General features: G+C 42.2%; 1 protein-coding gene across 3 annotated transcripts in view; it reads right to left on the bottom strand.

Annotated features, from left to right (window-relative positions):
• The window catches only part of DAAM2 (dishevelled associated activator of morphogenesis 2), a 212,608-nt gene that overhangs the window by 53,434 nt on the left and 131,933 nt on the right, over window positions 1-27,241 (bottom strand). For all 3 annotated transcript variants that reach the window (XM_053382937.1, XM_053382940.1, XM_053382938.1), the window contains 10 exons: window positions 24,508-24,602; window positions 17,044-17,377; window positions 10,108-10,218; window positions 8,617-8,720; window positions 7,619-7,685; window positions 5,803-5,920; window positions 4,260-4,398; window positions 3,903-3,961; window positions 2,657-2,841; window positions 807-1,124 (listed from right to left, as the gene is read on the bottom strand). In XM_053382937.1, the coding sequence (XP_053238912.1) occupies window positions 807-1,124; window positions 2,657-2,841; window positions 3,903-3,961; window positions 4,260-4,398; window positions 5,803-5,920; window positions 7,619-7,685; window positions 8,617-8,720; window positions 10,108-10,218; window positions 17,044-17,377; window positions 24,508-24,602 (1,530 nt within the window). The remainder of the gene's footprint in view (window positions 1-806; window positions 1,125-2,656; window positions 2,842-3,902; window positions 3,962-4,259; window positions 4,399-5,802; window positions 5,921-7,618; window positions 7,686-8,616; window positions 8,721-10,107; window positions 10,219-17,043; window positions 17,378-24,507; window positions 24,603-27,241) is intronic.

The raw sequence follows: 27,241 nt of genomic DNA, 5'->3' as shown, positions 1-27,241 counted from the left end.
CTTTCTTCTCAGGGGTATGAAAGATTAAGTTTCTGGAACCACCAAATGTAATGAATTTGATTGGGAGATTTGCAGAAGAAGAGTTTGGATTTGATATCCCGCTTTATCACTCCCCAAAGGAGTCTCAAAGCAGCTAACATTCTCCTTTCCCTTCCTCCCCCACAACAAACACTCTGTGAGGTGAGTGGGGCTGAGAGACTTCAGAGAAGTGTGACTAGCCCAAGGTCACCCAGCAGCTGCATGTGGAGGAGCGGGGAAGCAAACCCGGTTCACCAGATTACGAGTCTACCGCTCTTAACCATGACACCACACTTCAAATCTCATCAACTCTTGGTCAGGAAATGATGTTCCTCGGCATGCTCAAATGCATCCAGGTTTTAAGTAATATGCTCTCACCTTCAGAAGGGTATGCTTGCCAGAAGGAAGGGTGGAGCCAGGAGCAAAGCCCATTATGAGCTAGGCTGGAATGTGAGACTCCACTTATAATGGAACTACTACTTCCAGACTGGCGTGTGTGCATGTGTGTGTGTGTGTGTAGGTCGAGTCCAAATGTCACCCAATCCAAAATCCATCAACACCTCTTTTAAAATATAGAGCAATCCAAAGATGCCAAATATAAAATTAATACAATTGCCAAGGTCTTTCAATGAGCACCTGTACGCTCACCCACAACATTTTGTGCCTGAAGGTTATTCAGCTAGAAATTCCTTCTCAGGCAACCAATTTAATAGCAATAACCAGACAATATACGGTAAACCTAAGCAACAGTCACAAGATCTACACAGAATGGCTCTCCTTCCCCTTACCTCACTCAGCTTGGCCCAGTTGAAGGACTTCAGTGGATGAGATGGCTGTGGGGTTGATTTCTTCTTCAGACTGGGCCCAGTGCCGCTGAAGGTGGTGGCGGAGGAAAGGGGAGGCATGCCCATGTTGAAGAAAGGCGGTGCTCCGGGAGGTGGAGGAGGTCCTCCTGGGGGAGGAGGTGGAGCGGGCGGAGGGGGGCAGCTGGAGAACGGAAGTGGTGGTGGAGGCGGCGGCAAAACCTCCGGAGCTTGTAGAGAAGAGGCAAACGGGCCACCAGGAGGTAGCTGAGGAGGGGGAGGGAAGGAAATGCTGCCCCCTTGCTGGAAATAAGAAGAGAACATTCTGATTAGTGTTGCATCAAAAATAGGTCCATTCTCAGGCCAGATGTTTTGTGTGTGAGAAGGGCAGTTCTGGCATTTTCAAAGGCAGCTGGAAAGAATTTTGGCAAAGTCCTTTCCCCTTTGTCTATGTTTGCCATAACGTCAGTGCTTTTCAGTGCTGGATCATGCCGATGGCCCACCTAGTTCAACAACTTGGCCAACTAGTTCACAGTGGCCAACCATGGGAAACCTGTAAGTGGGACCTGAGGACAAGAGAACTCTCTCCCTTGGTTTTCAGGAACATTGCTGCCTTGGACCATGGAGGCAGAGCATAGCAGCTCAGTGGCCTTATCCTCCCCACAATGCCTCCCAAGATGTAGGCATCAGTGGAGGGGAGGGAATATGGATGCAGCAAAACAAGTTTTGAAAAAACATAAGGCAGAAGCCTCTGCTGATACTCTTCTGGTAAGGTCTTCACCTCTGCAATGTTTTTGCTATATTTCCCCTGCTGCCACCTTCAAAGATGTGCTTTTGACTTCTCAAGGTTCCTCAAAAATTGTCCACTGCAGAACTTCTGGTCAGGCTTTAAAGCTAACACAGACTAACAGCAAATATAACAGGATGTCAGCCTCATATGGGAGCTCTATTCCATCCCACAACAGCAGGAACATTCTGAATTCTTACATCAGGCAAATGGCTGCTGGGGAGAGGGACTTTTTATGGTAGTGTCCAAATATGGAACTCCCCCTTCATATCCATTTCTCTGGCACCATCTCTGTTATCATTCAGGCACCTAGCAAAGTCTGTTCTGTTCCATCCTGCTGTTGTGGGTGCAGGGGCACAGGTTAGCCACCTATGCATTAGAGCAGGCTGGAGACACCCCAAGAAAGATCAATGGGAAGAGAGAGTTGGGGTTACTTACAACTAAACACAGCACTTACCTTATGGTACAGCATAGGTATAGGTAAAGGGACCCCTGACCATTAGGTCCAGTCGCGGACGACTCTGGGGTTGCGGCACTCATCTCGATTTACTGGCCGAGGGAGCCCGCGTACAGCTTCCGGGTCATGTGGCCAGCATGACTAAGCTGCTTTCTGGCGAACCAGAGCAGCACATGGAAATGCCATTTACATTCCTGCCAGAGCAGTACCTATTTATCTACTTGTACTGCGTGCTTTTGAACTGCTAGGTTGGCAGGAGCAGGGACCGAACAACGGGAACTAAGCTTTGTGGTTTAACCCACAGCGCCACCTGCGTTTGGTACAGCATAACACATGCATAATCCCACAAGGAATAAACTAAAACTGAAGCGATGAGCAAAATAAAATAACGGAAAGCATTTGATGTATGGCTACTGATTCTATTTTCTTTATCAGAGTGTTTATGAACCTTTCAGCAAGGGTATAACTACTTGCAAACTTTTCTTTCTCTTTAGAAAAGGGCAGATGTACAAAATTAGAACTTCACTGTATCTCTTTTCTTTTTGTGTTTGTGCATGCTATGGAAGGAGAAGAAAAATCTCTGTATCCTACCGAGAACTCATTGAGTTGAGTTACAAGGTCGGTCATTTGGTCCCGGGTTTGACGTAGCTCCAGAGATTCCTTTTGCAGTTTGTCCTTCATTTTGTTCAGCGTCTTCATCATTTCATCTTTCTCCTGGGTCTTTATCTCACATTCCCTTTCTTTCTTCTCTAGCCTACTCATCAGCTCAGCATGCTCTGCAGTGGAAAGAAGACCAAAGTGCAATGAATGACAAGCTACTCAGTCAAAAGCCATGAATAAAGGGAACAATGGGTAAGAAACATAATTGCAAACTTCCAGACATTATAAAGGCTGATTCTTGATAGCTCAGTTGGTTAGAGTGTGGTGCTGATAACACCCAGGTTTGATTATTGTATGGGACAGTTGTGTATTCCTGCATTGCAGGTGGCTGGATTACAGGAAACTTTTTCAGCAGGGGGCCGGTCCACTGTCCCTCAGACCTTGTCGGGGGCCGGACTATATTTTGAAGGGGAAAAAATGAACGGATTCCTATGCCCCCCAAAATAACCCAGAGATGCATTTGAAATAAAAGCACACATTCTACTCATGTAAAAACACCAGGCAGGTCCCACAAATAACCCGGAGATGCATTTTAAATAAAAGCACACATTCTACTCATGTAAAAACACTCTGATCCCAGGACCATCTGTGGGCTGGATTGAGAAGGCGATTGGGCCAGATCTGGCCCCCGGTCCTTAGTTTGCCTACCCATGGATTAGATGATCCTAAGGGTCCCTTCCAATATTACAATTCTATGATTCTATGATTATAAACTGCTTGGTTTGAGGAGTTGCATTAAAACTAGAAGGTAACCTGTAGCTCTCCAGGTGTTGGATCACAGTTTGCCTCATCCCTGACCACTGGCTATTTTGGCTGGGGTTGACGGGAGCTGGAGTCGACCAATATCTGGATGGCCACAGGTTACCCACCTATGATATAGATGCAGGTACAGTTTTTGATGAGAACCAGCAAGTGTTTTCTAATGAGGAGGCATCCCCAAAACTGGAAGCTTTATCAAAATGTCGGAATCAGATTTGCATTCAAATGCTAGCTCACCCAGTAGGCAACTGGGTTAAGTCACCTATCCTTTAGCCACAATTCACATCTATAAAACGGGAGGAATAGTGGCCTACACAATCATGAATCCCTAGAACCCTATCATTCCCTCCACTGCCTGGAGATCTGTGGTTCAATCAGATTCCCTCTCTATTATCCAGAGTATAAGACGGCCACATACCTTTTCGGAATTTCTCTGCCTGATCTCTCCACTGTTTCACTTCATTCTCATTTACCAACCTGAATGGAGATAAAGCCAGATCAGCTTAGATCTATACCCAAGTAATTAAAAACAAATATTCCTAGGAGAATGGGAAAAACCAGCTAATTTCTGGTGGGATTCATTCTCAATACTATTACTAACCTACTAAGGTAAAATTAAGATTCTCAATGTGAATGCAAATTGTACCAGATGAAAAGATGACATTTATCCACAAAGAATGGTTATCTCCATGCTGATAAAATGTCATATAAAAGCAGGCCTTGTCCTTAACATGCTGCATAATATTTGGATATTGGCAGTTAGCATGCTTCTTACATTTTAATGATGTTCTTGACATTGAAGTTCTCCAAAGGAGCTATATCAGGATCATCCCCTCGCTCATCCTGAAGAACAATTTGCTGCAGTATCCTGTCTAACAGCTGCCATTGTTGAAACGTCCCCCCATTTCGTTTATCTGCAACGACAAATGCCAGTGAGGAGATACATCTAGATAAATGGCTTTGATGAAAATCCCTGCAAATTTTAATTGAATGCTAAGACTGAGCCCTTCTTGATGACTTTGTTCCTACTGTGGTTACTTCAGCCATTCTGACCTTTGTATGTTCACCATTCATTATTTTAGTGAGTTCCCTTTAGAGCCACATTGGATGTGATCATCAAGCGACAGTGCAATCCTAACCATATCTTCACAAAAATCAGTACTATCTAGTTCATTGGGGCTTCAATGAATTCACTTTGAAAGAGAACTTTGTGAAGATGTGCACCAGTTCCTTTATCTTGTGTTCAAACCTAATTTCTGAAACCAGCTATAATGGATTAGGAATCTCATATTTGCTACTGAAACCAAATTTATACTTCAGTGGAAATGACCAAATATTCCTGGCAGATATTGATCCTACAGCAAGCCTTTGCCTAACTGTACTGATTGGAAGCAACTAATCTGCCGTTACTAGGCCATTCAATCAGATGACTTTCAATCCCCATATTTGTATTATGCCTCAAAGAGAAATTACTAATTTGATTTTCTAATTAAGGCATGGGAACTTTCTACTTATCCATTCCCATGCGGTGCCAAGCAAAAACCAAGCCTTTTCTATGAAATTCCCACTTAATAGCAACAAGTTTTCTCTTTTTTTAAAAAAACAACTTCATTCTGTGTCAATTAAAGGTGGCACCTGTTTCTCAGACCCTGAGCACAAATGTCCTTTCTTGCCTTTCTTAAAAAACAATAATTTAATCAAGAAGGATTTGGTTTCCAGTTGGACAGCATCCATCTACTACTTTTTAAAGAAGTGGCTGCTTCATGTTTGGAGACCTTAAGTGGAAACAAAGAAGAATAAGAAGAAATATGAGAAATCCCTCATGCAAGCATGCAAGAGGCATTATCACAAGGACATGCTCCAGTCAAACAAAAGCACTCAGAGAGAGTGCAGTGCAAGTCTAGTGAGGGGTGTGGCTTTAGGAAAGTCCCAAGGACTGGATAGAGAGGCCTGGAGGGCCTTATTCAGACCCTAGGCTTGAGATTCCTCACCCTTGCTGTATACTAAGCACCTACTCATACTGAGTAACTCATTTGGCTTCTTTCACCAGCCAATCCTCAAATACTTTCAAGAATATTTTCAATGGTTATATTAGAGACTTTCATATGAATGGACTTGGCTAGTTTTCTCACTAAACAACACAATGGAAAGTAGGGCTCAGAAAAAAAGAGTGGATTGACTAGAGTTTCACTATAGGGGAGCCCAATTCTCTAAAGCTCCAGAAAGGTAAGGATTCAACAAGCCATACTTCTGTCATTCAGAAAATCTTCCCAATCAGAGAATTCTGCAGTAAGCACAAGGAGAAGAAATATACTCACAAGGCATTTGCAGGCAGTGCTGGAGTACAGAAAGTAAATATGGATAAGCATCTGTGTGCTTCAACCTCTTCTTGATCATCTCAAACATCTGTGAGGCGCTCTTTGTGTCAATATGTGCCTATAGCAAAATGAAACATGGGAAGGTGCAGAGTAAAACAAGAGAAATCTCCTAGTTTTGAAATCCTATGAGGCATTTAGTATTAAAATCTCAGAAGGACTGAAATGTACACCACCATTTGTGAAGATATGCTTCAAACTGAAAAAGAGGGGGAAGGAGGCTTGGCAGTGATGGGTTACTTTGATGACAAATTAAGTCTAAGGCAATTAGGGACAGAATATGGTTTACAAGGCAAGACATGGAGATGGTTGTTGTTGTTTAGTCGATTAGTTGTGTCCGACTCTTCGTGACCCCATGGACCAGAGCACGCCAGGCACTCCTGTCTTCCACTGCCTACCAGAGTTTTGTCAAACTCATGTTGGTCGCTTCTATAACACTGCCCAACCATCTCATGTACATGGGGATGGTACAAGTGCACATAATAACACCTTGCTATCAGCAGCACCAAGTGGTCAGTGTATGAGAATGAGCTGCATGCTGAACACAAGAGGTAGCATTTTTGTATCACTGAACACTGAGATTTTGAAGGTCAATTCAGCTCAGTCCATAGTACTGAAGGAGCTAGTTCCTCACTGCAATATGTCATGCTACTCCACTTGCCTGAGAGAGGAGGAACCTGACTTTTAGTGGTGCTACTCCTACCCGGCAGATAAATTTTGGAAGGATGGAGGGGGGACACAAATCCTGTTACACCCTATGAGAACTGCCCTGTGTGGTTCTACAACAATCAGTCTTTTTCTATATGGAATAAATGCTTTATAGCTGACAACAGGAAAGGCATCAAAAAAATTATATTGCTTCTGCAATTAAAAAAGCCCCACCCCAAACCTAAGGGACAAGCAATAAAAGCAGCATAATTTCACAGCTATAGTGCTGACTGAAATCATGAAAGCACCATACGTTGTTGTTTTGGTGTGCTATTTGTTGCTTGTAAAAAGAAAAAAAAGAGCCTCACTGGAAACTCAAGAGCTAATCTGGGGCAGGTGCTTGGCTCAAAGAGCAGGGAGCTGTCCACTGGGACTCTATAATTGATGGTGCTGAATTTAGAAGCTCCATGTATGGTTAAATAACAGAAGTTTACATCATAGAGTCAAGAGAGTATGAGACTGGAGCAGTGTCACTCCAAACATCTAGCTTGTAGGAACATTCAGTTTATCCCACAAAGGAGCATCTTCCAGCTCTAAGTGAGTAAAGTCCAAGGTAATCTAGAAAACAAGACTCCAGAATGTAGGCAGACTATAGTCCAAAAGACAGGAAAAAAGCAACAGCAACAGATGAGGCAACAACCAATCTGATGAGCCAAGCCAGTAGCTTCCATAACATCCAAGTCCAAGCCTGTTATGGCTCTCCAATACATTTGCTAAATACTTGGAACAGGCAACCACATTACAAACAGGTAAACAAACAACAACTAGGCAGAGGCGCTTTTAGTATTTGGTGCCATGAAGTTGAGAGACAGAATCCTGACATCATCTAAATTCATCCAGTGCCACCAGTCAACATTGTTGGCTGCTTTTTTTTTTGTCTGCACTGTAAATAAGAAACAGAGCAACCCATATCTCTTTAGTTGTGAGAAAATCAGATCCTCACCACATGGAAAAATCATATAAATTTATACTAAACAGCCAAAGCAAACGGGAAAGCTATTTTGTCTTTTTAAAAAATAAAATAAAAAAGCCTTTCCAGAGAAGCACTCACCACTTCAAACCTCTTTGCAAGTTCCAAGTCATCTTCATTTCTTACCATCTCAAAGAAATCTAAGTGCCTAGAAGACAGAATAAAATAAAGTCATACAATCCATCTCTTGCTTGCAATAGTGCAAGCTGGGCGAATGGGGAAAGACTGTTTTCCACTTAAAGAAAGGATAAAAAGGGTAAGGTGCTACCTTTTCCTTAATTCAAGTTGGTCTGATGAGCTTATATTAAGTTTTGACTTTCACAATGTTATGCTTCCGACAGAATAAAGTATTTCAATGCTTGTTGAACTTTAAATCAAAAATAAATGATAAATACATAATAAGAATTGGGAGTGGGACCTACCGAGAAGCTGTTAGAGCAGACAACTCCCATCAGCTTCAGCCAGCATGGCAAGTTGGGATGATGGGAATTGTAGTCAGACAACATTTACAGTGAAACAACATCCCTGAAATGAACTAAGGTGTGCATACAGATAATTTAAAAGTGAATGTGCACAGAGAGTTTACAGTAGATGTGCATGGGACATCTGTTTATTGGGATCACATCCAGTCACTTAAGACTCCAGGCTTTGAACTACAGAGTCTGTGAGGCTTCAATCCATGTTAATTGACTGTCCCATCACTATGACATATGGATACAACCTCTCAGAGTTGACTCTGCTGCTTGTGCAATCCAAGGGGTTGCTATCAATAGTAATGTTGCCCAAACTCCAGAAATTACCTATACTGGAATATACATTTGCTCAGTATCTGAAGAAGTGCGCATGCACATGAAAGCTTATACCCAGAACAAACTTAGTTGGTCTCTAAGCGTCAACTGGACAATTTTTTATTTATTTTGACTGTGTCAGACCAACATAGCTATCTACCTGAATACATTTGCTCAGTGTGTGTATGTGTGAATTGTTAACCTCTTCCCAAATCAAGCCAAGATGAATTTGTCCATCGCTGGATATTGAGTACACAACAGCCTCATATCTTCCCAGCATATATGGCTCACCTATCCAGCGTTGCATTTTCATGTCCTCTGAGCTTGTCAATAACAGGTTGAATGCCCAGCATTAAAAACTCATATCGTAGGTGCAATCGAAATTCCAAATTGTCCTAAAGGAAAGGGAAAAAATAGATCAAGTCATCAGATATCAAGGGCTTTAGATCACTTCAGATAAGATGAAGCAGAGGCTATAGCTCAGAGGCAAAGCATGCACTAAGGTTCACTTCCTAGCATCTCCAGCTGGCAGAAATACAGGTAAGCAGGACGAGGGATGGGGCTATACTGTGCTAGTAGGCAGCTTATGATATTGATATTGATATAATTTATATTGCTGGTATAAATGGTATAACTCTGATGCCATTCTGGTGAGGGGACAGGAGAATTTAGAATGTTTTAGGGCAGGGTGGGGAACCTCACATCTGAGGGCTGCATAAGGCCCTCCAGGCCTCTCTGTCTGGCCCTTCAATCTTTGGCCAGGCCACATCCCTCAACACCCCTGCTGTAGTGCCTTTACCTGTCTGGAATGTGTCCTTGAACACTTGCATACCTGGATGCAGGATGGAGTGGGGTGTATCTGGCCACGCCCACTTTTGCCACATCCACCCATGTGTAGGTTGCCCATGTGGGAATGTGGTCTTTTGGCTGAAAAGGGTTGCCTGCCCCTGCTTTGGCACAATATAATTAAACCATAGCACAATTCATTACATTTGGGTTTCGGCTAGCAATTTCCAGCATCAAAAGGAAGGAAGGAAGAAAACCAGCACTAACTTTATTTATATATTCTGAACATAGGAAGCTGCCTGACATCACCAGAACATTGGGTCCTTCTAGCTCAGCTCTCCAGGGTTCAGACATGGAACATTTCTAGGCCTGCCTAGAGATGCCAGAAATTGAAGCTAGGACAATCTGCATGCAAAGCAGATGCTCTGTCAATGCCCTACAGGTCCTTTTCATTGCATATTATATCATGTGGCAATAATAATAATAATAATAATAATAATAATAATAATAATAATTTATTTATTTATACTCTGCCCTCCCTGGCCAGGATCAGGCTCAGCGCGGCTAACACCAGGTATGTAAACAATTGATTAAAATACAACTTAAAAACAGGTTTAAAATACAACTTAAAATGCAGCCTCATTTCAATGGAAGCCCAGAATCAAAACTGGGAGGAGAAAAACGTCAAATCTTCACCAAGGCCAACTATCCAGACTGGTCCTACGTGGGCCAGAAAAAAAGCCAGGGAAGTCCCCAAATAGGGGTTCCATCACAGAAGGAAAAGGAAAGAGGGGGAGGGGATCAGGCTGATTCCAATAATTGCTATTCATCAGTTCCTGTTGTTCCTATCAGCTATCCCACCGTGCTTCACCACAGAGCTACGGGATAGATACCCTACTTTTTAAAAAGAAATGCTCAAAGTGGCTTACAAATATTAAAATATACATATAATAAAACCAAACCCACATAATGCAACAAACTCTGTTAAAGACTCACCTCACCAGTACCTGCATTCAAAACAGCATTAATAAAGGACATGATGGCAGTTTTGAGATTCACTTCATCTCGATATCGCCCCAGGCTCCGGTCGAGCTCATTGAGTAATGACTGCAAATGAAGAGCAGGAAGAAAGTAATGCACACTACCGCTGTAATGCTGAATTTCATTATAGCTCCTGCCCAGAAACACACAGAGCGCAAGTTATTGTTGAAATGCTTAGAAGAGAGCGAAGAGAGGCTATGAGAGAAGCTTGTGAATGCAAGACAAACATTTCTGCTTGATAACCTAAAATGGTTCAAAAACATATTTTCTGCTTCACATTATTTGCTTGTTGAAGGTTGGAATATTAAAGCCATCAGTTGGATTCCCATGATGGCTTATAAAACAATAAACCAAATTATAACAAAACATGAAAACAAGAACTTTGAAACACCACAATTTTAAAAAGGGATGGGGAACGTCTGGCCTGTGGGACAAATTTGACCTGGCACAGGTCTCTTCTAACAATGTGGCAACTTTTTGTTTACAAAATTATCGATAATATAGAACTACATTTAAATGTAACAGATCAAGGACACAATGCCCCATTCCCTTCAAAGAGCTAAAATTTTCAAAGTGGTTTAACAGTTAGGTCCTCTTCCCAAGGAACTCTGGGAATTATCTCCTCAGTACACTTGATGAAATAGAGGTCCCATGATTCTTTGAAGGAAACCATGATTGTTTGAAGTGGTATGATACTTTTTAAATGCACAGTACACATGGGGCCATAGTGGTTTTTCCAACTGTTGATAATGGGTGGGAAAATAAAAAGCTAAATAGAGATCAGCAAGTAAAGCTGCCATGGATCTCTCTTAGGATTAATATACAAATTATAAATCAATGCCAAGAAAGATAAAACCAACTAAAATTATTCAGTTCATTAATTGCACTAATATTTATACATTGGAGCAGTCTTCGGTACATGATCTTCATGCCTCACTTCATGAAAGACAGAAACATGAGACAAAACTACCAAAGAAAATAAGGTCTTAAGTACTGTGAAATTTTGCATTGTGAAAGTTATCTGCTTTTATTATTGCTCCTAGTGGTGGAGTACCCAGTGGCGTAGCGTGGGGGGTGCAGGGGGGCCGGGCGCAACATCTGGGGGTTAGGGTTAGGGGGCGCAAATCCACGGGTTAGGGGGCGCAAATCCATGGGTTAGGGGGTGCAAATTACTTGCCTTGCCCCGGGTGCTGACAACCCACGCTACGCCACTGGGAGTACCATACCTACAGAAATCACTGCTTTCTATTGGATTAGTGCTGGTTTATGCAGATGCTATTCTTAAGGCCAGTTCCTCCTCCTCCTCCTCACTGGAGTGACTTAGTAACAGTGAACAGTTGAGACCAAGAGGCTATGCAGCAACCATTGCAGACGTCTTGTTGCTAACATTATAGATTTGTCTGCTTGACCATTTTCTAGAGTTGCTCTTCATAGCTAATGTGTAATTAATGATACAGAATCCAATATTTTTTAAAGCAGGATGTTTGATAGGATATGGGCTGTAGCTCAGCAGAATATCACATCTCTCTCTCTCTCTCTCTCTCTCTCTCACACACACACACACACACCTGCATCTTATGTATAGTTGTATGAGAAGAAATCCCAACACATGACCTCTTGCCCACGAGTAGGAGGCTCCATGTGACCAGGAAACTTGATTGTGTGGGTGTCCCAATCACATGGATTCCCTATACACACACTGGAACTTGTGCATTGGGCAAGTCCTTCTCACACATGCATGGAGATGCTGAAAGTACAGCCCCGTACCTCTCTACATGCACTTTCACCCTTCATTACTTTCAGAAGACTGTTATAGATTCACAGTGTGCACCCTTCAAAGATCAACCGGCTGCACAGAAGCACTAAATCAAATTGCTTTTAGCATAGAGTCAGCTAATTTGACGACAAAGACCAGATATGCTGAGTAAGGATTTTTCCTTCCTGCTTAATAAGTTTTTTCACCCCTTGCTACTGGACAGGATTGACACTGATCCATAGTTGCTTTTCTGTCACGCATGAAACTTGGAAGTTGGGACAAGGCAGCCAATGGTTATGAGAGCATGGGGGGGGGGCAGCAGAAAGCCAGGGCCCTAAAATAAATTTGAGTTCACATGCTTCCATAATAGGATTCTCAAAGGAGCATGTTTTACCTCTGGAGACTCTATCTAGCACTCTGCTTCTATTTTTCGGGGGGGGAGGGGGGGAATCACCTAACAAAGTATTTGTCTGCATATCTTTACTAACACACACACTTTTGCACACAATTTCCCCTTATATAGATATTTTGCAAATGTTGGTGCCCTGCAATTGCAAAATTTGGAGAAGCGTGAATTTTGAAGGATAACTGGGAGGGGTGGCTAACACCCCAGAGGACAGGATCACACTTCAAAACGACCTTGACAGATTAGAAAACTGGGCCAAAACAAACAAGATGAATTTTAACAGGGAGAAATGTAAAGTATTGCACTTGGGCAAAAAAAATGAGAGGCACAAATACAAGATGGGTGACACCTGGCTTGAGAGCAGTACATGTGAAAAGGATCTAGGAGTCTTGGTTGACCACAAACTTGACATGAGCCAACAGTGTGACGCGGCAGCTAAAAAGGCCAATGCAATTCTGGGCTGCATCAATAGGAGTATAGCATCTAGATCAAGGGAAGTAATAGTGCCACTGTATTCTGCTCTGGTCAGACCTCACCTGGAGTACTGTGTCCAGTTCTGGGCACCACAGTTCAAGAAGGTCACTGACAAACTGGAACGTGTCCAGAGGAGGGCAACCAAAATGGTCAAAGGCCTGGAAACGATGCCTTATGAGGAACGGCTAAGGGAGCTGGGCATGTTTAGCCTGGAGAAGAGGAGGTTAAGGGTTGATATGATAGCCATGTTCAAATATATAAAAGGATGTCACATAGAGGAGGGAGAAAGGTTGTTTTCTGCTGCTCCAGAGAAGCGGACACAGAGCAATGGATCCAAACTACAAGAAAGAAGATTCCACCTAAACATTAGGAAGAACTTCCTGACAGTAAGAGCTGTTCGACAGTGGAATTTGCTGCCAAGGAGTGTGGTGGAGTCTCCTTCTTTGGAGGTCTTTAAGCAGAGGGTTGACAACCATATGTCAGGAGTGCTCTGATGGTGTTTCTTGCTTGGCAGGGGGTTGGACTCGATGGCCCTTGTGGTCTCTTCCAACTCTATGATTCTATGATTCTAACTGCATTTCAATTCACACATTGGTCTGGGAAGTGATAATTAGGTGGGACTGCAATAAAATGTGAGCCAAACTAATTATGCTACCATCACCCAAATCCCTATTTAGAATTCAAAAAATCCAAGAAGAAACCTGGAGACAGTGGATTTCAGAAGTATCCCTAAGAGTGGCTACTGGAAGACATGAATGATAGATGATGCCCCCATATGAAGCCAGTGGGGAAAGTTAATTTAGGTCTGGACTGGTGTCTTTTAAGACTTAATATTATTAAACAGCTTTGAGTTGTTCTGGGACACTAATGCACTAGCTTCAGCTGAAACACAGTCCATTTCACCTCCACCCTGCTCTAGGTTTTCATCTCTAAGCCTGTTCTACAAACTGTGAATGTTACTTCTCTATTCCTTGGTGGGCAAATCAAGAACAAGACTCAGCTTTGTGTTCCCCGCCATCTGAACCTGTCTCTGACCTAAGCTATTTTGGTCTTCAACCAAATTCAATATTTTCCCATTTGCCAGGACCATTTCTTCAAGTTGTCATCATTCTTTTTTATTTATTTTATTTTAAAAGGAGTAAGCACTTCAAACACTGCAAGTCAAATAAAAGCAACCAATTCAGCAAGCTGCAGAAACAGACAGGGGTGGGCAGGGGGTGGGAGAGATTGTCAATCCTATTCCTTTGGACTCAGCAGAAGTTTTCAGCATATGCAAACGCAAACGACATCTGCCACTCTGAAATTATGTGAGTGAGGAGAGGAGAGCTCAGAGCTTCTCTCTTGCACCTCTGACATTATCGGAAGGACTTGAGGTTTTTTCCTCTCCTTCTAGACAGATGAGGCCTTAAATTAACTCATCACTACAACATTAACAGAAACACAGGTGCTCTCTTTATTTTTTTAAAAAAAAGATGAAGGCAGAAGGAACAAGTGGGAATATGAAAATAACTTCTGAACACACATAATGTGAATACTTGCAGAATCACAGAGAGACAGGAAAAGTAGAGAGCAAAACAGTCATAGGGCCATGACTTAACTAATGTTCCAAGTTGTGGAATTCCTTCCCAAAAGAAGTTGAATTAGGCCCATCCTACACATTTTAGGCTTTTAAAAATGGTTTTAAAAAATATCATTAATTTCTCTGGCCTTTAATGATGTTCAATTATGTTACTGATGTTTTAATTGCTCTGGTTACTTTGCTCTTTTTGTTTCTGTTTAAAATGCTTTAACTTGTTTTAGTGGATGTTCTACTCAGAGGCTGAGTTCGCATGTCATGTTAAACCATAGTTAAACATGGGCTGTGGTTTAACACAAGTGAGCAGGGTTCCTGCTTCATTCCTTCTCTTCTCCTAGCTATGCTGTGCTGGAAGCAACAACCACAAGCCTTGCCTTGTTATGTTGTCCAAACCTGGGTTTGGCTACAATTCATGGGGTGTTGTTTTTTGGAGAAAAATGACTCACCTGCTGAAGTTTAGAAAACAGGACAAGCTGAGGCTTTTGGTTTATTGCACCCAGCACCAGGAGCAGGGAAGCAGATACTTTTGAACAGCAACAACAGTAAAAGCATCAAACCTAAGATGCTATGAAGCTACATGACAATCTCCTGTTCTTGACTTCTTTTAATATGAGCATCAAGATCACACGGAGTCAACAGATATGGTCAGCAGGAAACAGAATGACACCATGGACAGCGGATGAATCCTTACCTCAAAAACATTCTGAGCAGAGGAGGACATAACATTATCCCCTCATTGTGCTTGTAATAAAAGGTTCTCTTTGCTACAACTGTTAGACTTTAGACCAGGGATGGGGAACCAGTGGCTCTCTAGAAGAAGTGGGACTCCAGCTCCCATCAGCACCAGTCAGCATTGGTCAATGGTCAGGGATAATGGGAGTTGTAGACCAACAACAACTGGAGAGCCACAGGTTCACCATCCTTGCTTTAGACCTACACAAGCATTCAAAATGATAGAAATAGTCCAAAATGATAGAATTCATCCCTTGACTGAATATTCAAGATTCGAATTATTGCATCTAATATAGCTGACACCAGCACTTCTGATGCCAATATTCAAAGGGAGAAAGATGAGTTGAAGGCATTCAAAGCTACCTTGCCTGAGTTTAACTTTGGCCTCTAGGAAGGAACATTGCAGAAAAGACCATTTTGGCATGACGCAAGCATCAGAGGAAGGAAAAAAACCACACAAACAGGAGCACGTCCTCATTGCTCTTAAGAAAACAAAGAGGAGAACATTCATCTTTAATTTCTTTTCCCCATCCAAAAATATTTGACGGGTAATTATTTGTGCATTCCACACATTCATGGATGAGATAGTGAGTTGGCTCTCTGGAGGCTCATAAAAACTTCTGCAAGCTATTAACATCAACTTATCAAAGGACCAGCTGTACTCTGTACAGAGAGTCAGGCTACTCTCTGTACTGGGTAAGAAATGGCTTTCCTTCCCCATTACTTTCAGATGGTTTTAGTCTCTTTAAAAATACAACAACACAGAGAGAGAAGAGATGTGAGTGAGGTTAGGCTCACAAGAGCATATGGGTTTATTTGGCATAGCAACCCGGTCAAGTTGGGACAAAGGATTAAACTCTGATTGAATGTTGTCAGGGCCATGCAGACCAAAAATCCCTGTCAAGCACACAAGGTCAGCCTGAGCCACCTCCAATGTAAACAGAGACAAGTTACAGAAAGGCTTCCTCAGATTAGTTACCAGGCAGTAAATTATATTCTCTCTCTCTCTCTCTCTCTCTCTCTCTTACACACACACACACACACACACACACACACACACACACACACATACACACAGAGAGACAACTGCCTTCAAACATCACAGGCATTGAGCCACTGAGCTTCTAATGCCCAACTCACAAAACAGCAATCCTTAAAATAAGTTTTGAGTACTGCTTATAAACCATAGCCAAAACCAAACTCTCTTATTCATGGGGTATTTCAAGTGTGCGTGCACAGGTAAATATATTTATAAAAACAAAAAGCAATCACTAGACTAAACTGCATCCCTGTTTCTACATCTATTTACATAGCAATACTGCAGTATATTTGCTACATAAGCATCCCTGTTTACACAGAATAGGGGGAGGGGAGGAGATGAAGCATGTTCCTTAACTTGATTTAGCTTCACGATTCCACACTGTGATAGAACTGACGTTCCAGTAAATCTTTGCAATGGTCAGGTCAGGAGTCAAGCTGTAATCTTGCCTGCATGGCAAGAATGAAGAAGAATCTTCAGGGACAATCCAAATGTGCAAAACAGCTGATGCACATCACATAGAGATCTATGTTAAAACCCATCTGGGCATAGCCATCGTGACTAGCCTCCTGAATCAATGAATGCAACCATGTTGGCACTTCCTTTTTCAGTGCTTAACTATATGTTATACACATTGTGTGGCTTGTAGCCATGTTGTGGGATTTTAAAACATTAATCCTAAGTGAAAAAAATTATATCAAGAGCATAGTACACAAAGAAGGGCCATGAGTACAGCTAAAGTACCTTGGTATCTATTTCAGTTAGTGATGTTGTGGTGGGGAAGCTCCCGTGGAGCTTTCTGTCTTCCGATTCTGTCTGATTCTGCTTTATAAACATTAAAATAATCAAGAGCCCACTCTAAACGTAACATAGCATCTGCAATGGTTTGCTCCAAATGCTAGATTTACCTGGAATCTTGTCCTCTCTGCTGCATAAACCTGGTAGTGAAGCATGGCCTGCAGAACCTTCTTGTGACCTCCAGGCACTAAGCAAACCGCCCCGAGGATCTCCAGCACAGCAATCTTGGTTTTTATGTTCTCAGTCCGTAAACTCTGAGAGATTATATTGATGCTTTCTGGATGGGCCAGGACGTGTGCCCGTCCCTGGGAGTTGTTCATCAGAGCCTTGATGCACCCTATAACGGATGTGTGTATGCGGCTCTCAGATGTCTCATAGTCCATGCTCTTCAGGAAGTTCAGCAAGCAGGTCAGGCCATCCAACTCAATAAATCTCGTCACAAACCTGAATGGAGGCAACAAGAGGGAAATAATATCAAGGCCCTGTGTGTAGGAATAGAGAACTGAACAACTAATTTATCACGTCACTCTGAAAAAAACCACATATATACAAGTGTAACCTGAGGATCCTCACAATCTTTTCATCAGCAGTATAAAGAATGAAATAAAGTGTTTGCACATTAGGGCCAGGTCACATCAAATAGTAAAATTGCCTCTTTACCGCACCATGTTAGGGTCTTGATAGCAGCTGAGCAAAGTCCTGTATCTGGACATTCCCCTGCATGCAGGGGGAGGGAGGGGAGAGAGCTACTTGTGGAAAAACTCAGAGAAGAATAATTAAGCTAGAATATTTTCCTCCCCATCTAATTTCTATGCACATTGTTTTATCTGGGAAAGCATTCATTCATGCGTTTTCCCATCTCCAGTTTGAGGTGATGTGCAGTCCAGGAAGAATTTTACCACATGCTGTTTGCATAGCCTAATTCTAGGCTTGCTGCAGAGGATTGCAAGATGTATGTGTTATTCATTACTGCAAACATTGCAATCAAGCAAAATGTCCATGGTTAGGTTTGAATGGCTTAAGAACTACTTTGTGCTTGGCAACAAGTGAGGACAAACCCCTTACGAATTGAGAGGTGGACATTTTTTGATAAGCAACAGAGAATCTCTAGATGTCCAGATGTGGTTGGAGTACAATTCCCATCAACCCCAACCACTGGCCATGCTGGCTACATCCAAAAACATCTGGAAAGCCACAGGTTCCCAATCCCTGCTTTATAGCTTTAGCTGTGTAATGAATAAAACAAATAGCTCAATTCTGAGAGAGAGAGAGAGAGAAATGATTATAACTCATTGATAAGTGCCTTTGAAATGGAAATCAGCAGTATGAAGCCATTCAAGCCAAGGACGGAGCCGACACATTTTCAGTGCTTCTGGCACAGTGGTTGCATCTTGTATAGGGTTGCAGTGTATCTAATTCACATATTTGCAGTTTTGAGACTTGGCAGCAGTAGATCACACAACTCCAAAACATCCTATTGTTTTGGATTGCCTCCTTAACATATTACATATACACTATTTATAAGCTTTGCTTTTGCTCCCATAATATATATAAACAAAATATACACCAGTAATATGGGATCTGGGGTATGCTCTCTTCACTCCAACAAGGACATTTGAGAGTCTGTGTAGAACTTGGGCCAGATTGGATGACTGTCTTATGATCTACCCCTTTAGTAACTTCATCCAGTTGGTTTTGTCCAGAAACCAGGCAAAACCAAAATACGTTCAGTATGAGGTCTGGTGCCTCTTTAAGCCTGACCTTTAAAAATTGGTCCATGCAGGCAAGCCTTGAGAGTAAACACAAGTACCACAAATAGTTACACAGAAATGTGTTAAATGGCAGTGATGTGATCATCTGTTGAGAATAACAGGACTCACTTCCAGCCTCAGCTGATTTAAGCAATGAGTGGAACATTTCTAGTCTTGCATTTGTCTTCTCCAGAAAAGGCAGAAGTTGTTTGGTGTACGATGCGCAGTTCATTCATTTAAACAGCATCTTCACATTTGCACTGTAATGCTGGTAATCACCTGGGCCTTTAAATGAATTTGTGCTTCTGCCCTGGTTTTTAAGGTTCAATATATGCAGTGTATGGCACGAACCTTTCTACATGTTGTAACTATTCTCTATGACCTAAACAGGGTGTGGTCAATTTGTGGCATGGGTGTCACAAGGAGTTTATAGCATGCCTGAGCAAGAAGAGATGGCCCATGGACCTAACTGTGGCACAGAGCAGCCTTTTCCAACCTCGTGCTCTCCAGATATTTTGGACTATAACTCCTGTAATTCCTGACCTCTGGGCCGTGTTGGCTGGAGGATGAGAGGAGTTTTGTCATTGAAAATATCTGGAGGGTATCAGGCTGCAGAAGGCTAGTGTAAAGCAAAGCCAATACATCTGCCTGGCACCCCAGTTTTGCAGAGAAGAATAGCAGATCAAGTTGATGGATTATGTTGAAATGGCTAAAATGACCAGAAGAATCAGAAATCAGGAATACCGAAATTTAAATAAGGAATAGGGGGAAATTATAATTTATCCTAAAAAACCCATTGCAAACAGTTAAAATTGTTAGTAGTATTGGAATAATACTTGTGGTTTAATGGTGAAGTTTGGACACAATGGAGAGGTAAAAGATATGGATTATTATAAAAGATGCAGGAGGAAATGATTAACAATAGGACCCACAAAGGGGAGGAGGGAAGTCCAGGAGATTCTTTGGAATTTTGTTTTGATGTTGTATGTTGGATATGTGACTGTAAAATTTTAATCTGAAAAACCAAATAAATAAATTTATTTTTAGAAAGACACTCCAGTTTTGCGCTGCCACTTGGTCCACTGCATAGTAAACTTAAGACTAGCTCTCACATACTGTATATTGCCATCGGATTGGTGGTATAAAAGGGTTTGGTGGTTATACCTCTTCAGAGTGTAGGTGGGACTTCCATAACTGAATGTTCCTCAATAATAGAAACAATAAACTCCACACATAAAAAAACTAGAAAGCCGGAAAAGGGGGTTCTAGTCCTACCTTCTCCCTAATATCCTGGCTTTCTACATGCACAGAACATGGAAATGTTTGGTATGAAGGAGTATTCAGTTACAAGAGATCCCACCTAGAAGCAGGGTTTACTAGGTAATCTGCTCCTTAAAGCTGCACTAGGGTGAATTGTTCTAAATCTGACCTGTTCTGGGGAAAAGACAGGCCACCACTTCCCTGTACACACTGCAAAACTAGCTGGCGGAAGTGGTACCTAAAGCCTGCCACAGCCTCCATGTGAGAAGTTGCACTGCTAGTAAAGGACGAGGCTGTGTGGAAGGCAGGATATTCCCGCCCTACCCGCAGGCAAAGCGAAGTTTCCCAAGCTAGCTGAAGCAAAGATACTTTACATGAGAAGGCAAGACCACTAACAAATCCTGGATCTCTGCCCTTCCTGAATTTGGCAACAGAATAGGCTTAATCTACCAGATAGAGCAGAGGTTATCAGAAGTGTGACAAGGCAAAACTCGGCCAAAATAAAGGATGCACTCCTCTGTCCTTAAAAATAAAAAGAGGGTGGAAATATTTCTTGGCAACAGGTGGGGAAACTCGCTTTCTTGACACCTTTCCATTTTCTTTACGAAAGCTCCGTTGCAATCCCTCAAGGTCCTGCCTGTTCCCAACCAGAGCTTTTTTTAATTTTCTTTTTCGCTTTACTCTGCCTCTCCAAGATCTATTGATGACTAACAGGAGCAACAGTACAGCTTTCCCATATGCTTCTAGCCTGATATTTTTTTATAACCCCCGTTGTTTATGGCGGCAACTCACAGGGAAAATTTCACTTCCTTCCAATCGTTTCCTTCATTTTATTGTGGGTTTGTCCCTAAGCAATGTGGTAATTGGGCCAATCTGTTACTGTGCCTTAAAGCTGAAGCACACATAGTGTCTTATGTTGTACTATAGGTTTTTTCCCCTAATTGAGGGATGCATTCAGCTGCTGCTCTCAAAAGTTGGTTCTGTTATGACACTTACATCCCAAAGGGCCTGTTCACCGTTCAGAGAGAAATCTTAGTCCAGAATGGAACTATGGTTCTCAGTGTAAAGAAAAAGTAGCAAACTGAACCAGGCTGTACCATGAACATGGCATCTCTTTAACTGCCAGGTCTGTTTCTTAAAAAGAATATAGGGATTCAGTAGGTGGGGAGGGAACACCCCCATCAAATAAATATGATGCAGCCTGGTCCATTCATTCCTTTGTCACTAAACCTCAGCCATGTGTGTAGCCAAGATTCATCTCAATTAGAGATTTCCCTCCAGAAAACAGCCCTTTATGAAGCCACTCAAAACAAAATCAAGAATCAGCTGGATGTAGAGAACAGTTTGGGAACATTGGGTGAAAACTCAAAATGCAGAGAGGAGAGACTGCTTAAGGGTTTTAGCATCCTGTATGAAATACTAAACTCCACAGGGTTCCCATCACCCCCCACAATTTCTCCAGGGCTTTGAACCTCAACCCGTCCACTGATGCACACATCCCATGCTCTTTCCAGTCATCTTAACTTTTGCTCCCACAATCCCAAAAGATCTTGGAAGCAAAATAGATTCTGCAGATGTGCTTGATTTGCTGCAATTATTCCAAGCACACAATTCAGATTTCCTCAGTACAAAGGTTGGCCTTCTTTGGCAGAAGATGCACAATCCAAATTCTAATCAAGTCAGCAGGCCATATAAACTCTACCCAAAGTTGGCAATTTATTGCAAGGATTTAGAGATGAACATGATGTGCAAAGCTTAGCCACCAATGAAACAGGCATGATTAGAAAATGAGCATTGGGGTCAGGGATGGGAAACCTGTGATCTTTCAGATGGCTCAGCTTCCATCACTCCTGACCAATAGCCATTGCTGTCTGGGGCTGATGACAATGTCTGGAAGATCCCAGTCTCCCCCCACCCTGATCTAGACACTGCTGTTGGTACCCCAGATTCCATCAGCAGCTTCTAAGTATACAGTGCTACTAACAAGGAAGTGCTGAAGGGACCCCAAACAGCAAGCTTTCTTCTTCAATTCCAAGCCTAGTATTTTGATGGCCTCTGCACGAAGCGGCTCACGAATGGGATCTGATGCAGCCACGGGTCCCTCCACTGCAGCCTTCCCATTAAAGAGGGAACTGGCTCACTCATCAGTCACTGGCACACAGCCCACTTGGCAACTTACACATTGAGTCACTGGAAATTAGTTGAGACGTGGGGACTTAACTCAAAATTTAGCTTGGCTATAGCTACGAAGGAGAAGTGGGGGGAGAAGTACTTCGGGTTGTAGCCAGCGATTTAAGAGCAAAGACTTTATGTGACAGTTTGTGGGTGCTGGTGCTGACACTCATTAGGGCTGTTATAAACAGAGGAAATAAATGCCTGCTGTCGGGAGTAGCCAGCCAATGTAATGCTTGGGGGGGGGGAGCTGTCCTTGAGTGGAGAATTCCCATACCCCACTCCCACAGATTTCACAAAGAGAAGCCTGTCTCTAAAAAAAATAGACTTTCCGGGAGTGATAGAATAGCATGGTGAATGGAGGCTGTGGAGGTGAGATGACCCCATACTTACTATAACAACCAAGTGAGAACATTTTTCTTCTCTTTTGAGCATGATGCGAAAAGCAGCAGCTGACTAATGGCCATTAGGCGCCATTAGCTACAAATGAAAAATCTTATTAATATTAAATAATAACAAGCAACAAGGGTAGTGCTGTAGCATCTTGAAGGTCCCAAATTCAATCCCCACCATCTTCAGGCAGGGCTGGAATTGTCTCCTGTATGGAACCTTGGAGAGCTGCTGCCAATCAGGGGAGAGAATACTGAGCTAGATAGACCAATGGCTTCTTTCTATGCTCCCTCCCTGAGAGAAGTGAGGTTACAGGGAACCAGGCAGAGGGCCTTCTCGATAGTGGCACCCGCCCGGTGGAACGCCCTCCCACCAGATGTCAAGGAAATAAGCAACTATCTTACTTTTAAAAGATATTTGAAGGCAGCCCTGTTTAGGGAAGTTTTTAATGTTTGACGTTTTATTGAGCTTTTAATTTTCTGTTGGGAGCTGTCCAGAGTGGCTAGGGAAACCTAGTCAGATGGGCAGGGTATAAGTAAATTGTTGTTGTTGTTGTTATTGTTGTTATCCTGCGATGTAGATTCTGCCTGTCCACTTTTTTTTACAACTGTTTTCCTTACATAAATAATATTATGCTCCTTCCATCTCAGCAAACATGGTTATACCCCTAATTACCATTTTTTCCTTTCTTATACCAGACAATTGGGATAGCTTCCAGGTTGTTGCTAAGCTGATTTTAACAGCACTTCATTAGTTACTGCAGCCTAAAAAGATTGCAAACAGATTGTATTATATTTTACGCCCATTAATTTAGTAAACCTCTGGATTAGACTGTTCCTTTATCACTTTACAATCCTATCAAATACGAATGAAGTCTGCAGTTGATCAGGGAAGACAGTGAGCTCACCTGTTAATGGCCAAAAAAGGGAGCATGTTCACCATTTAGAATAACTGCCAAGAATGCAATATGAATTGCAAATATATGTATAAAAGAATATAATGTTTTGCTGGTAATTCTAGACAGGGAGAAACTTAGTCCATGACTGCTGTTGGCCCAGGTGTCTTGAATTGGAGATTAAGCAATACGAAGAAAAGGAATATGTATGAAGTAAGGGGAGAAGAGGCAGAGCAGGTTATCCGAAGGAATAGGATGGAGGAATAAACCATTTTAATATATAAGGAATTTGGTAGTTGCCACATTATCAAGTTTTGCTCACATCAGAATGCCTCTTGCATCAAGTGCTCATTTATACCCAAGCCCCTCATGCATTTGTTGGGTTAAAAAAACAATCACAGTTAATAAGATGCAAAATTATACACCAAAAAATGTATATAAAAGGCTGCATCCAATGTTTGTCATGCTCAAAGGAGACCCACTAAAGTTAATAGGCACAAGTAGCATGAGTTCATTCATTTCATTAGGTTTATCATCATTTTATGAGTATAAACACCGAAGTATTTTGACAGTCATGTGCATTGTTTTATGTATCTGTTCCTGTGCTGGTGTCTTTCGGAAACATGGAATTTATCTGTGTATAATATTATACTGGAATAATGTATATAATATGTGATAATTGCTTGCATTTTTTAGTGGAACACTTTTCCATCAAGATCATTGTGACCTTGGGCCACAAATTGCACATCCGATGGTTCAGAGGGAAGGTTGACATGGAAGATCTAGCAGGTTCAAAAAGGAAGAAGCTTATGATGACGACATGTGGTTTAAGAATCACTGCCGTATTTTAGATCCAGAGGAAAGTTGGCAGGTTTGAATGCAGCCGTGTAGATTCCCTGAGCTTCCCCCATCCCTTCAACAGTTCCATACTGGTTAACCTCAGAGAGAAAAGAACTTTTCTCCACAGTCATGACAACTACACTCCCTCTGTGATTTTAGAGAACCAAATTAAGAGAACAGTCAAAACACTATACTTCTCCATGTTAGCTGATCTCAGCTCATGGCCCAAGAAGTGTGCGGTGTGGGGAGAGAGGATGGATAATTACCTCATGGGCTGAGTCCTCAGAGCTGTCTTCAAGTCTTCAACTATTTTATTCCTCATTTCCGTTTCTTCTTCATCAAATGCATACAAGGTCTGCATCTGTTTGGAAGAGGCAAAGAAACAGTGACAAATCCAGCACTGGACGAAAGTTCAGAGAAATCTGAGGCTACTGAGCAACTCAGGATTCATCCCCAAGAGTTTTTTGCCAAACTAAACTGGAGATGCTGCTGGGAAGCTCACCAAGAAAGCAAAGTCTTCTCCAGAAACAAAGCTGGGTAAAAATGAGCTTCTGCCTAAGGACCAAAGAAGTCTGTGTCTTTAAGTGCAAAGTTGTTGCTTTTAACCAAATGGACACAGTGGGGTGGCTGATATGGGTCAGAATTCCAGTGTGGGAATCTTAATCTCCTTCTACCCCACCGCCCAAGGTCCTGATTCAGTTTGTGCCTCCAGAATAAGCAATTTAGATAAGGGGGAGACTCCCATGCACTTTACTTGGGAGCTTTCACCCCTTTGCAAACACCAGTATGGGACCACCAACACAGATTAGGACCACAGTAGGGAAAATCCCCTAACCTCCTATAACTAGGATCCCAAATTGGATCGGGAACCTAGCTTGCAATGAGGTAGGCAAAAATCACAGGGCCAGAGCCAATTTGCCAAGTGGGAAAATTACTGCCCGGCTCAGAATATGGCAGCCAATGAAGTCTATAGAAAGGTCATGCATGCACAAACAGTCAATATCTGAGGGAAGGAGATCTGGTGATGAATTTAGTGAGGAGGCCTGGGCAGACCTCAATTTATTCCCCAAGCATGGACCCAGGTGGACCCACAGGCACAGTGGACCCCAAGCATGGACCCACAGGCGCAGTTGGCTTCGCCCCTGGGGAGGGCCTGCACAGTAGCCTGCCTGCAATTGGCCAATGTGGAGTCCTGGCTAGTGTGCGACTCCACAGGCCAAGCCATGTGGGCCAAGCCTTTCACCCCAGCACCAATGCTAAGAGCTGGATTGTGAAGAGGACAGGGCCAGGCAGCATCACCCTCTGACCATTTAGGGTAAGCTGACTTTTTAAAACAACAAGAAGAAGAACCATGTGCTTAGGAGCACAGATACAGAGCTAAAGCATCATTTGGTTTGGCCCTAACTAAAGCTGCAATCCTAAGAGTGGTTATTAGGTTAAAAGAAAATCACAAAGGAATGGAAGCCCTGTTGAATTCAATGCAACTCATTTCTGAGTAAATCTGCTTAGCACATCTTGTTTTTCACTTTGGGTCCATTTTGAATGAATATACTGTGATGAAAGCTAAGGCGAGCTTGAAGAAACAGCCATGCTCCGTCCTTCCAAGGCACTTATAATAACATCTTACAAACAGCGAAGTCTTTCATGCAGTGTTCAGCACAAATCAGATAAAATCTCAATTTTCTTGGAGAGCCTCTTTGCCCCACTCCCCGCTTCTCCACAAGCCCTTCTGTGTCACTTTGTGTTTGCAATTCATGCCATGCCAACACATGTCAAATCTTCAGGGTGGTCAGTTGATGAAGCAATGTGACTCTTATACACTCTGCAGCTGGCACAGGGAACTGGATTTAACTCCAGGGAGATACATACACTGATTCATGCTAAAGTCAAATTCGCTCAGTTAAACGGAGCAAGCCTCCTCCTCTTCTAAGGGAGAGCAACTGATAGAAAACAAGGAAATAATGTTTGTTCCGGCATCCCTTCCACAAAGCCAGAAACAAAACAAAACTGAAGCGCTCTATATTGGAGGCCAAGTGGCCGAAATATTGGGAAATTTTGGAGCAAGAAGGAGACAAATTGAAATTGCAGAGTTTTGAGAAATTAAAAGATAAAGTGCGAGACTAGCTTCATTATTATCAAATAAGAGAGGCCTATAATTTGGACAAAAAAATTGGCTTCCAGGTGGAAAAATCAAAATTGGAAACAGAACTGTTAGATCCCAAAACTAAGATACTTTCAAGAATGTATAACTTGCTGTTAAAATGGAATACGCAGGATGAAACGGTTAAATCTGCTATGATTAAATGGGCACAGGATGTTGGACATAACATTATGTTTGCTGACTGGGAACAGTTGTGGACCACTGGTATGAAATTTACGGCATGTAATGCCTTAAGAGAGAATATTATGAAAATGATATACAGGTGGTACATGACACCAGTCAAGCTTGCAAAAATATATCATCTGCCCGATAATAAATGTTGGAAATGTAAAGAAAATGAAGGTACATTCTTTCACCTTTGGTGGACGTGCCCAAAGATTAAGGCTTTCTGGGAGATGATCTATAATGAAATGAAAAAGGTATTTAAATATACCTTCCTGAAGAAACCAGAGGCCTTTCTCCTGGGCATAGTCGGCCAATTGGTGCCAAAGAAGGATAGAACTTTCTTTATGTATGCAACAACAGCAGCAAGAATACTTATTGCAAAGTATTGGAAGACACAAGATTTACCCATCCTGGAAGAGTGGCAGATGAAGGTGATGGACTATATGGAATTGGCAGAAATGACTGGCAGAATCCGAGACCAGGGAGAAGAGTTGGTGGAAGAAGATTGGAAGAAATTTAAAGACTATTTGCAGAAATATTGTAAAATTAATGAATGTTAAAATGATGCTGGATTGAAAATAAGTGGCATTAGCAACAAAGTTAATAAGAATATGCAAAAATGGATAGATAATGGATGAAAATATATAGCTATAATGTTAAGATATAGAGTTAAG

The sequence above is a fragment of the Podarcis raffonei genome, chromosome 3, assembly GCF_027172205.1.
Source record: "Podarcis raffonei isolate rPodRaf1 chromosome 3, rPodRaf1.pri, whole genome shotgun sequence".
NCBI classification, from domain to species: Eukaryota; Metazoa; Chordata; class Lepidosauria; order Squamata; family Lacertidae; genus Podarcis; species Podarcis raffonei.
This window is presented reverse-complemented; position numbering and strand designations above follow the sequence as displayed.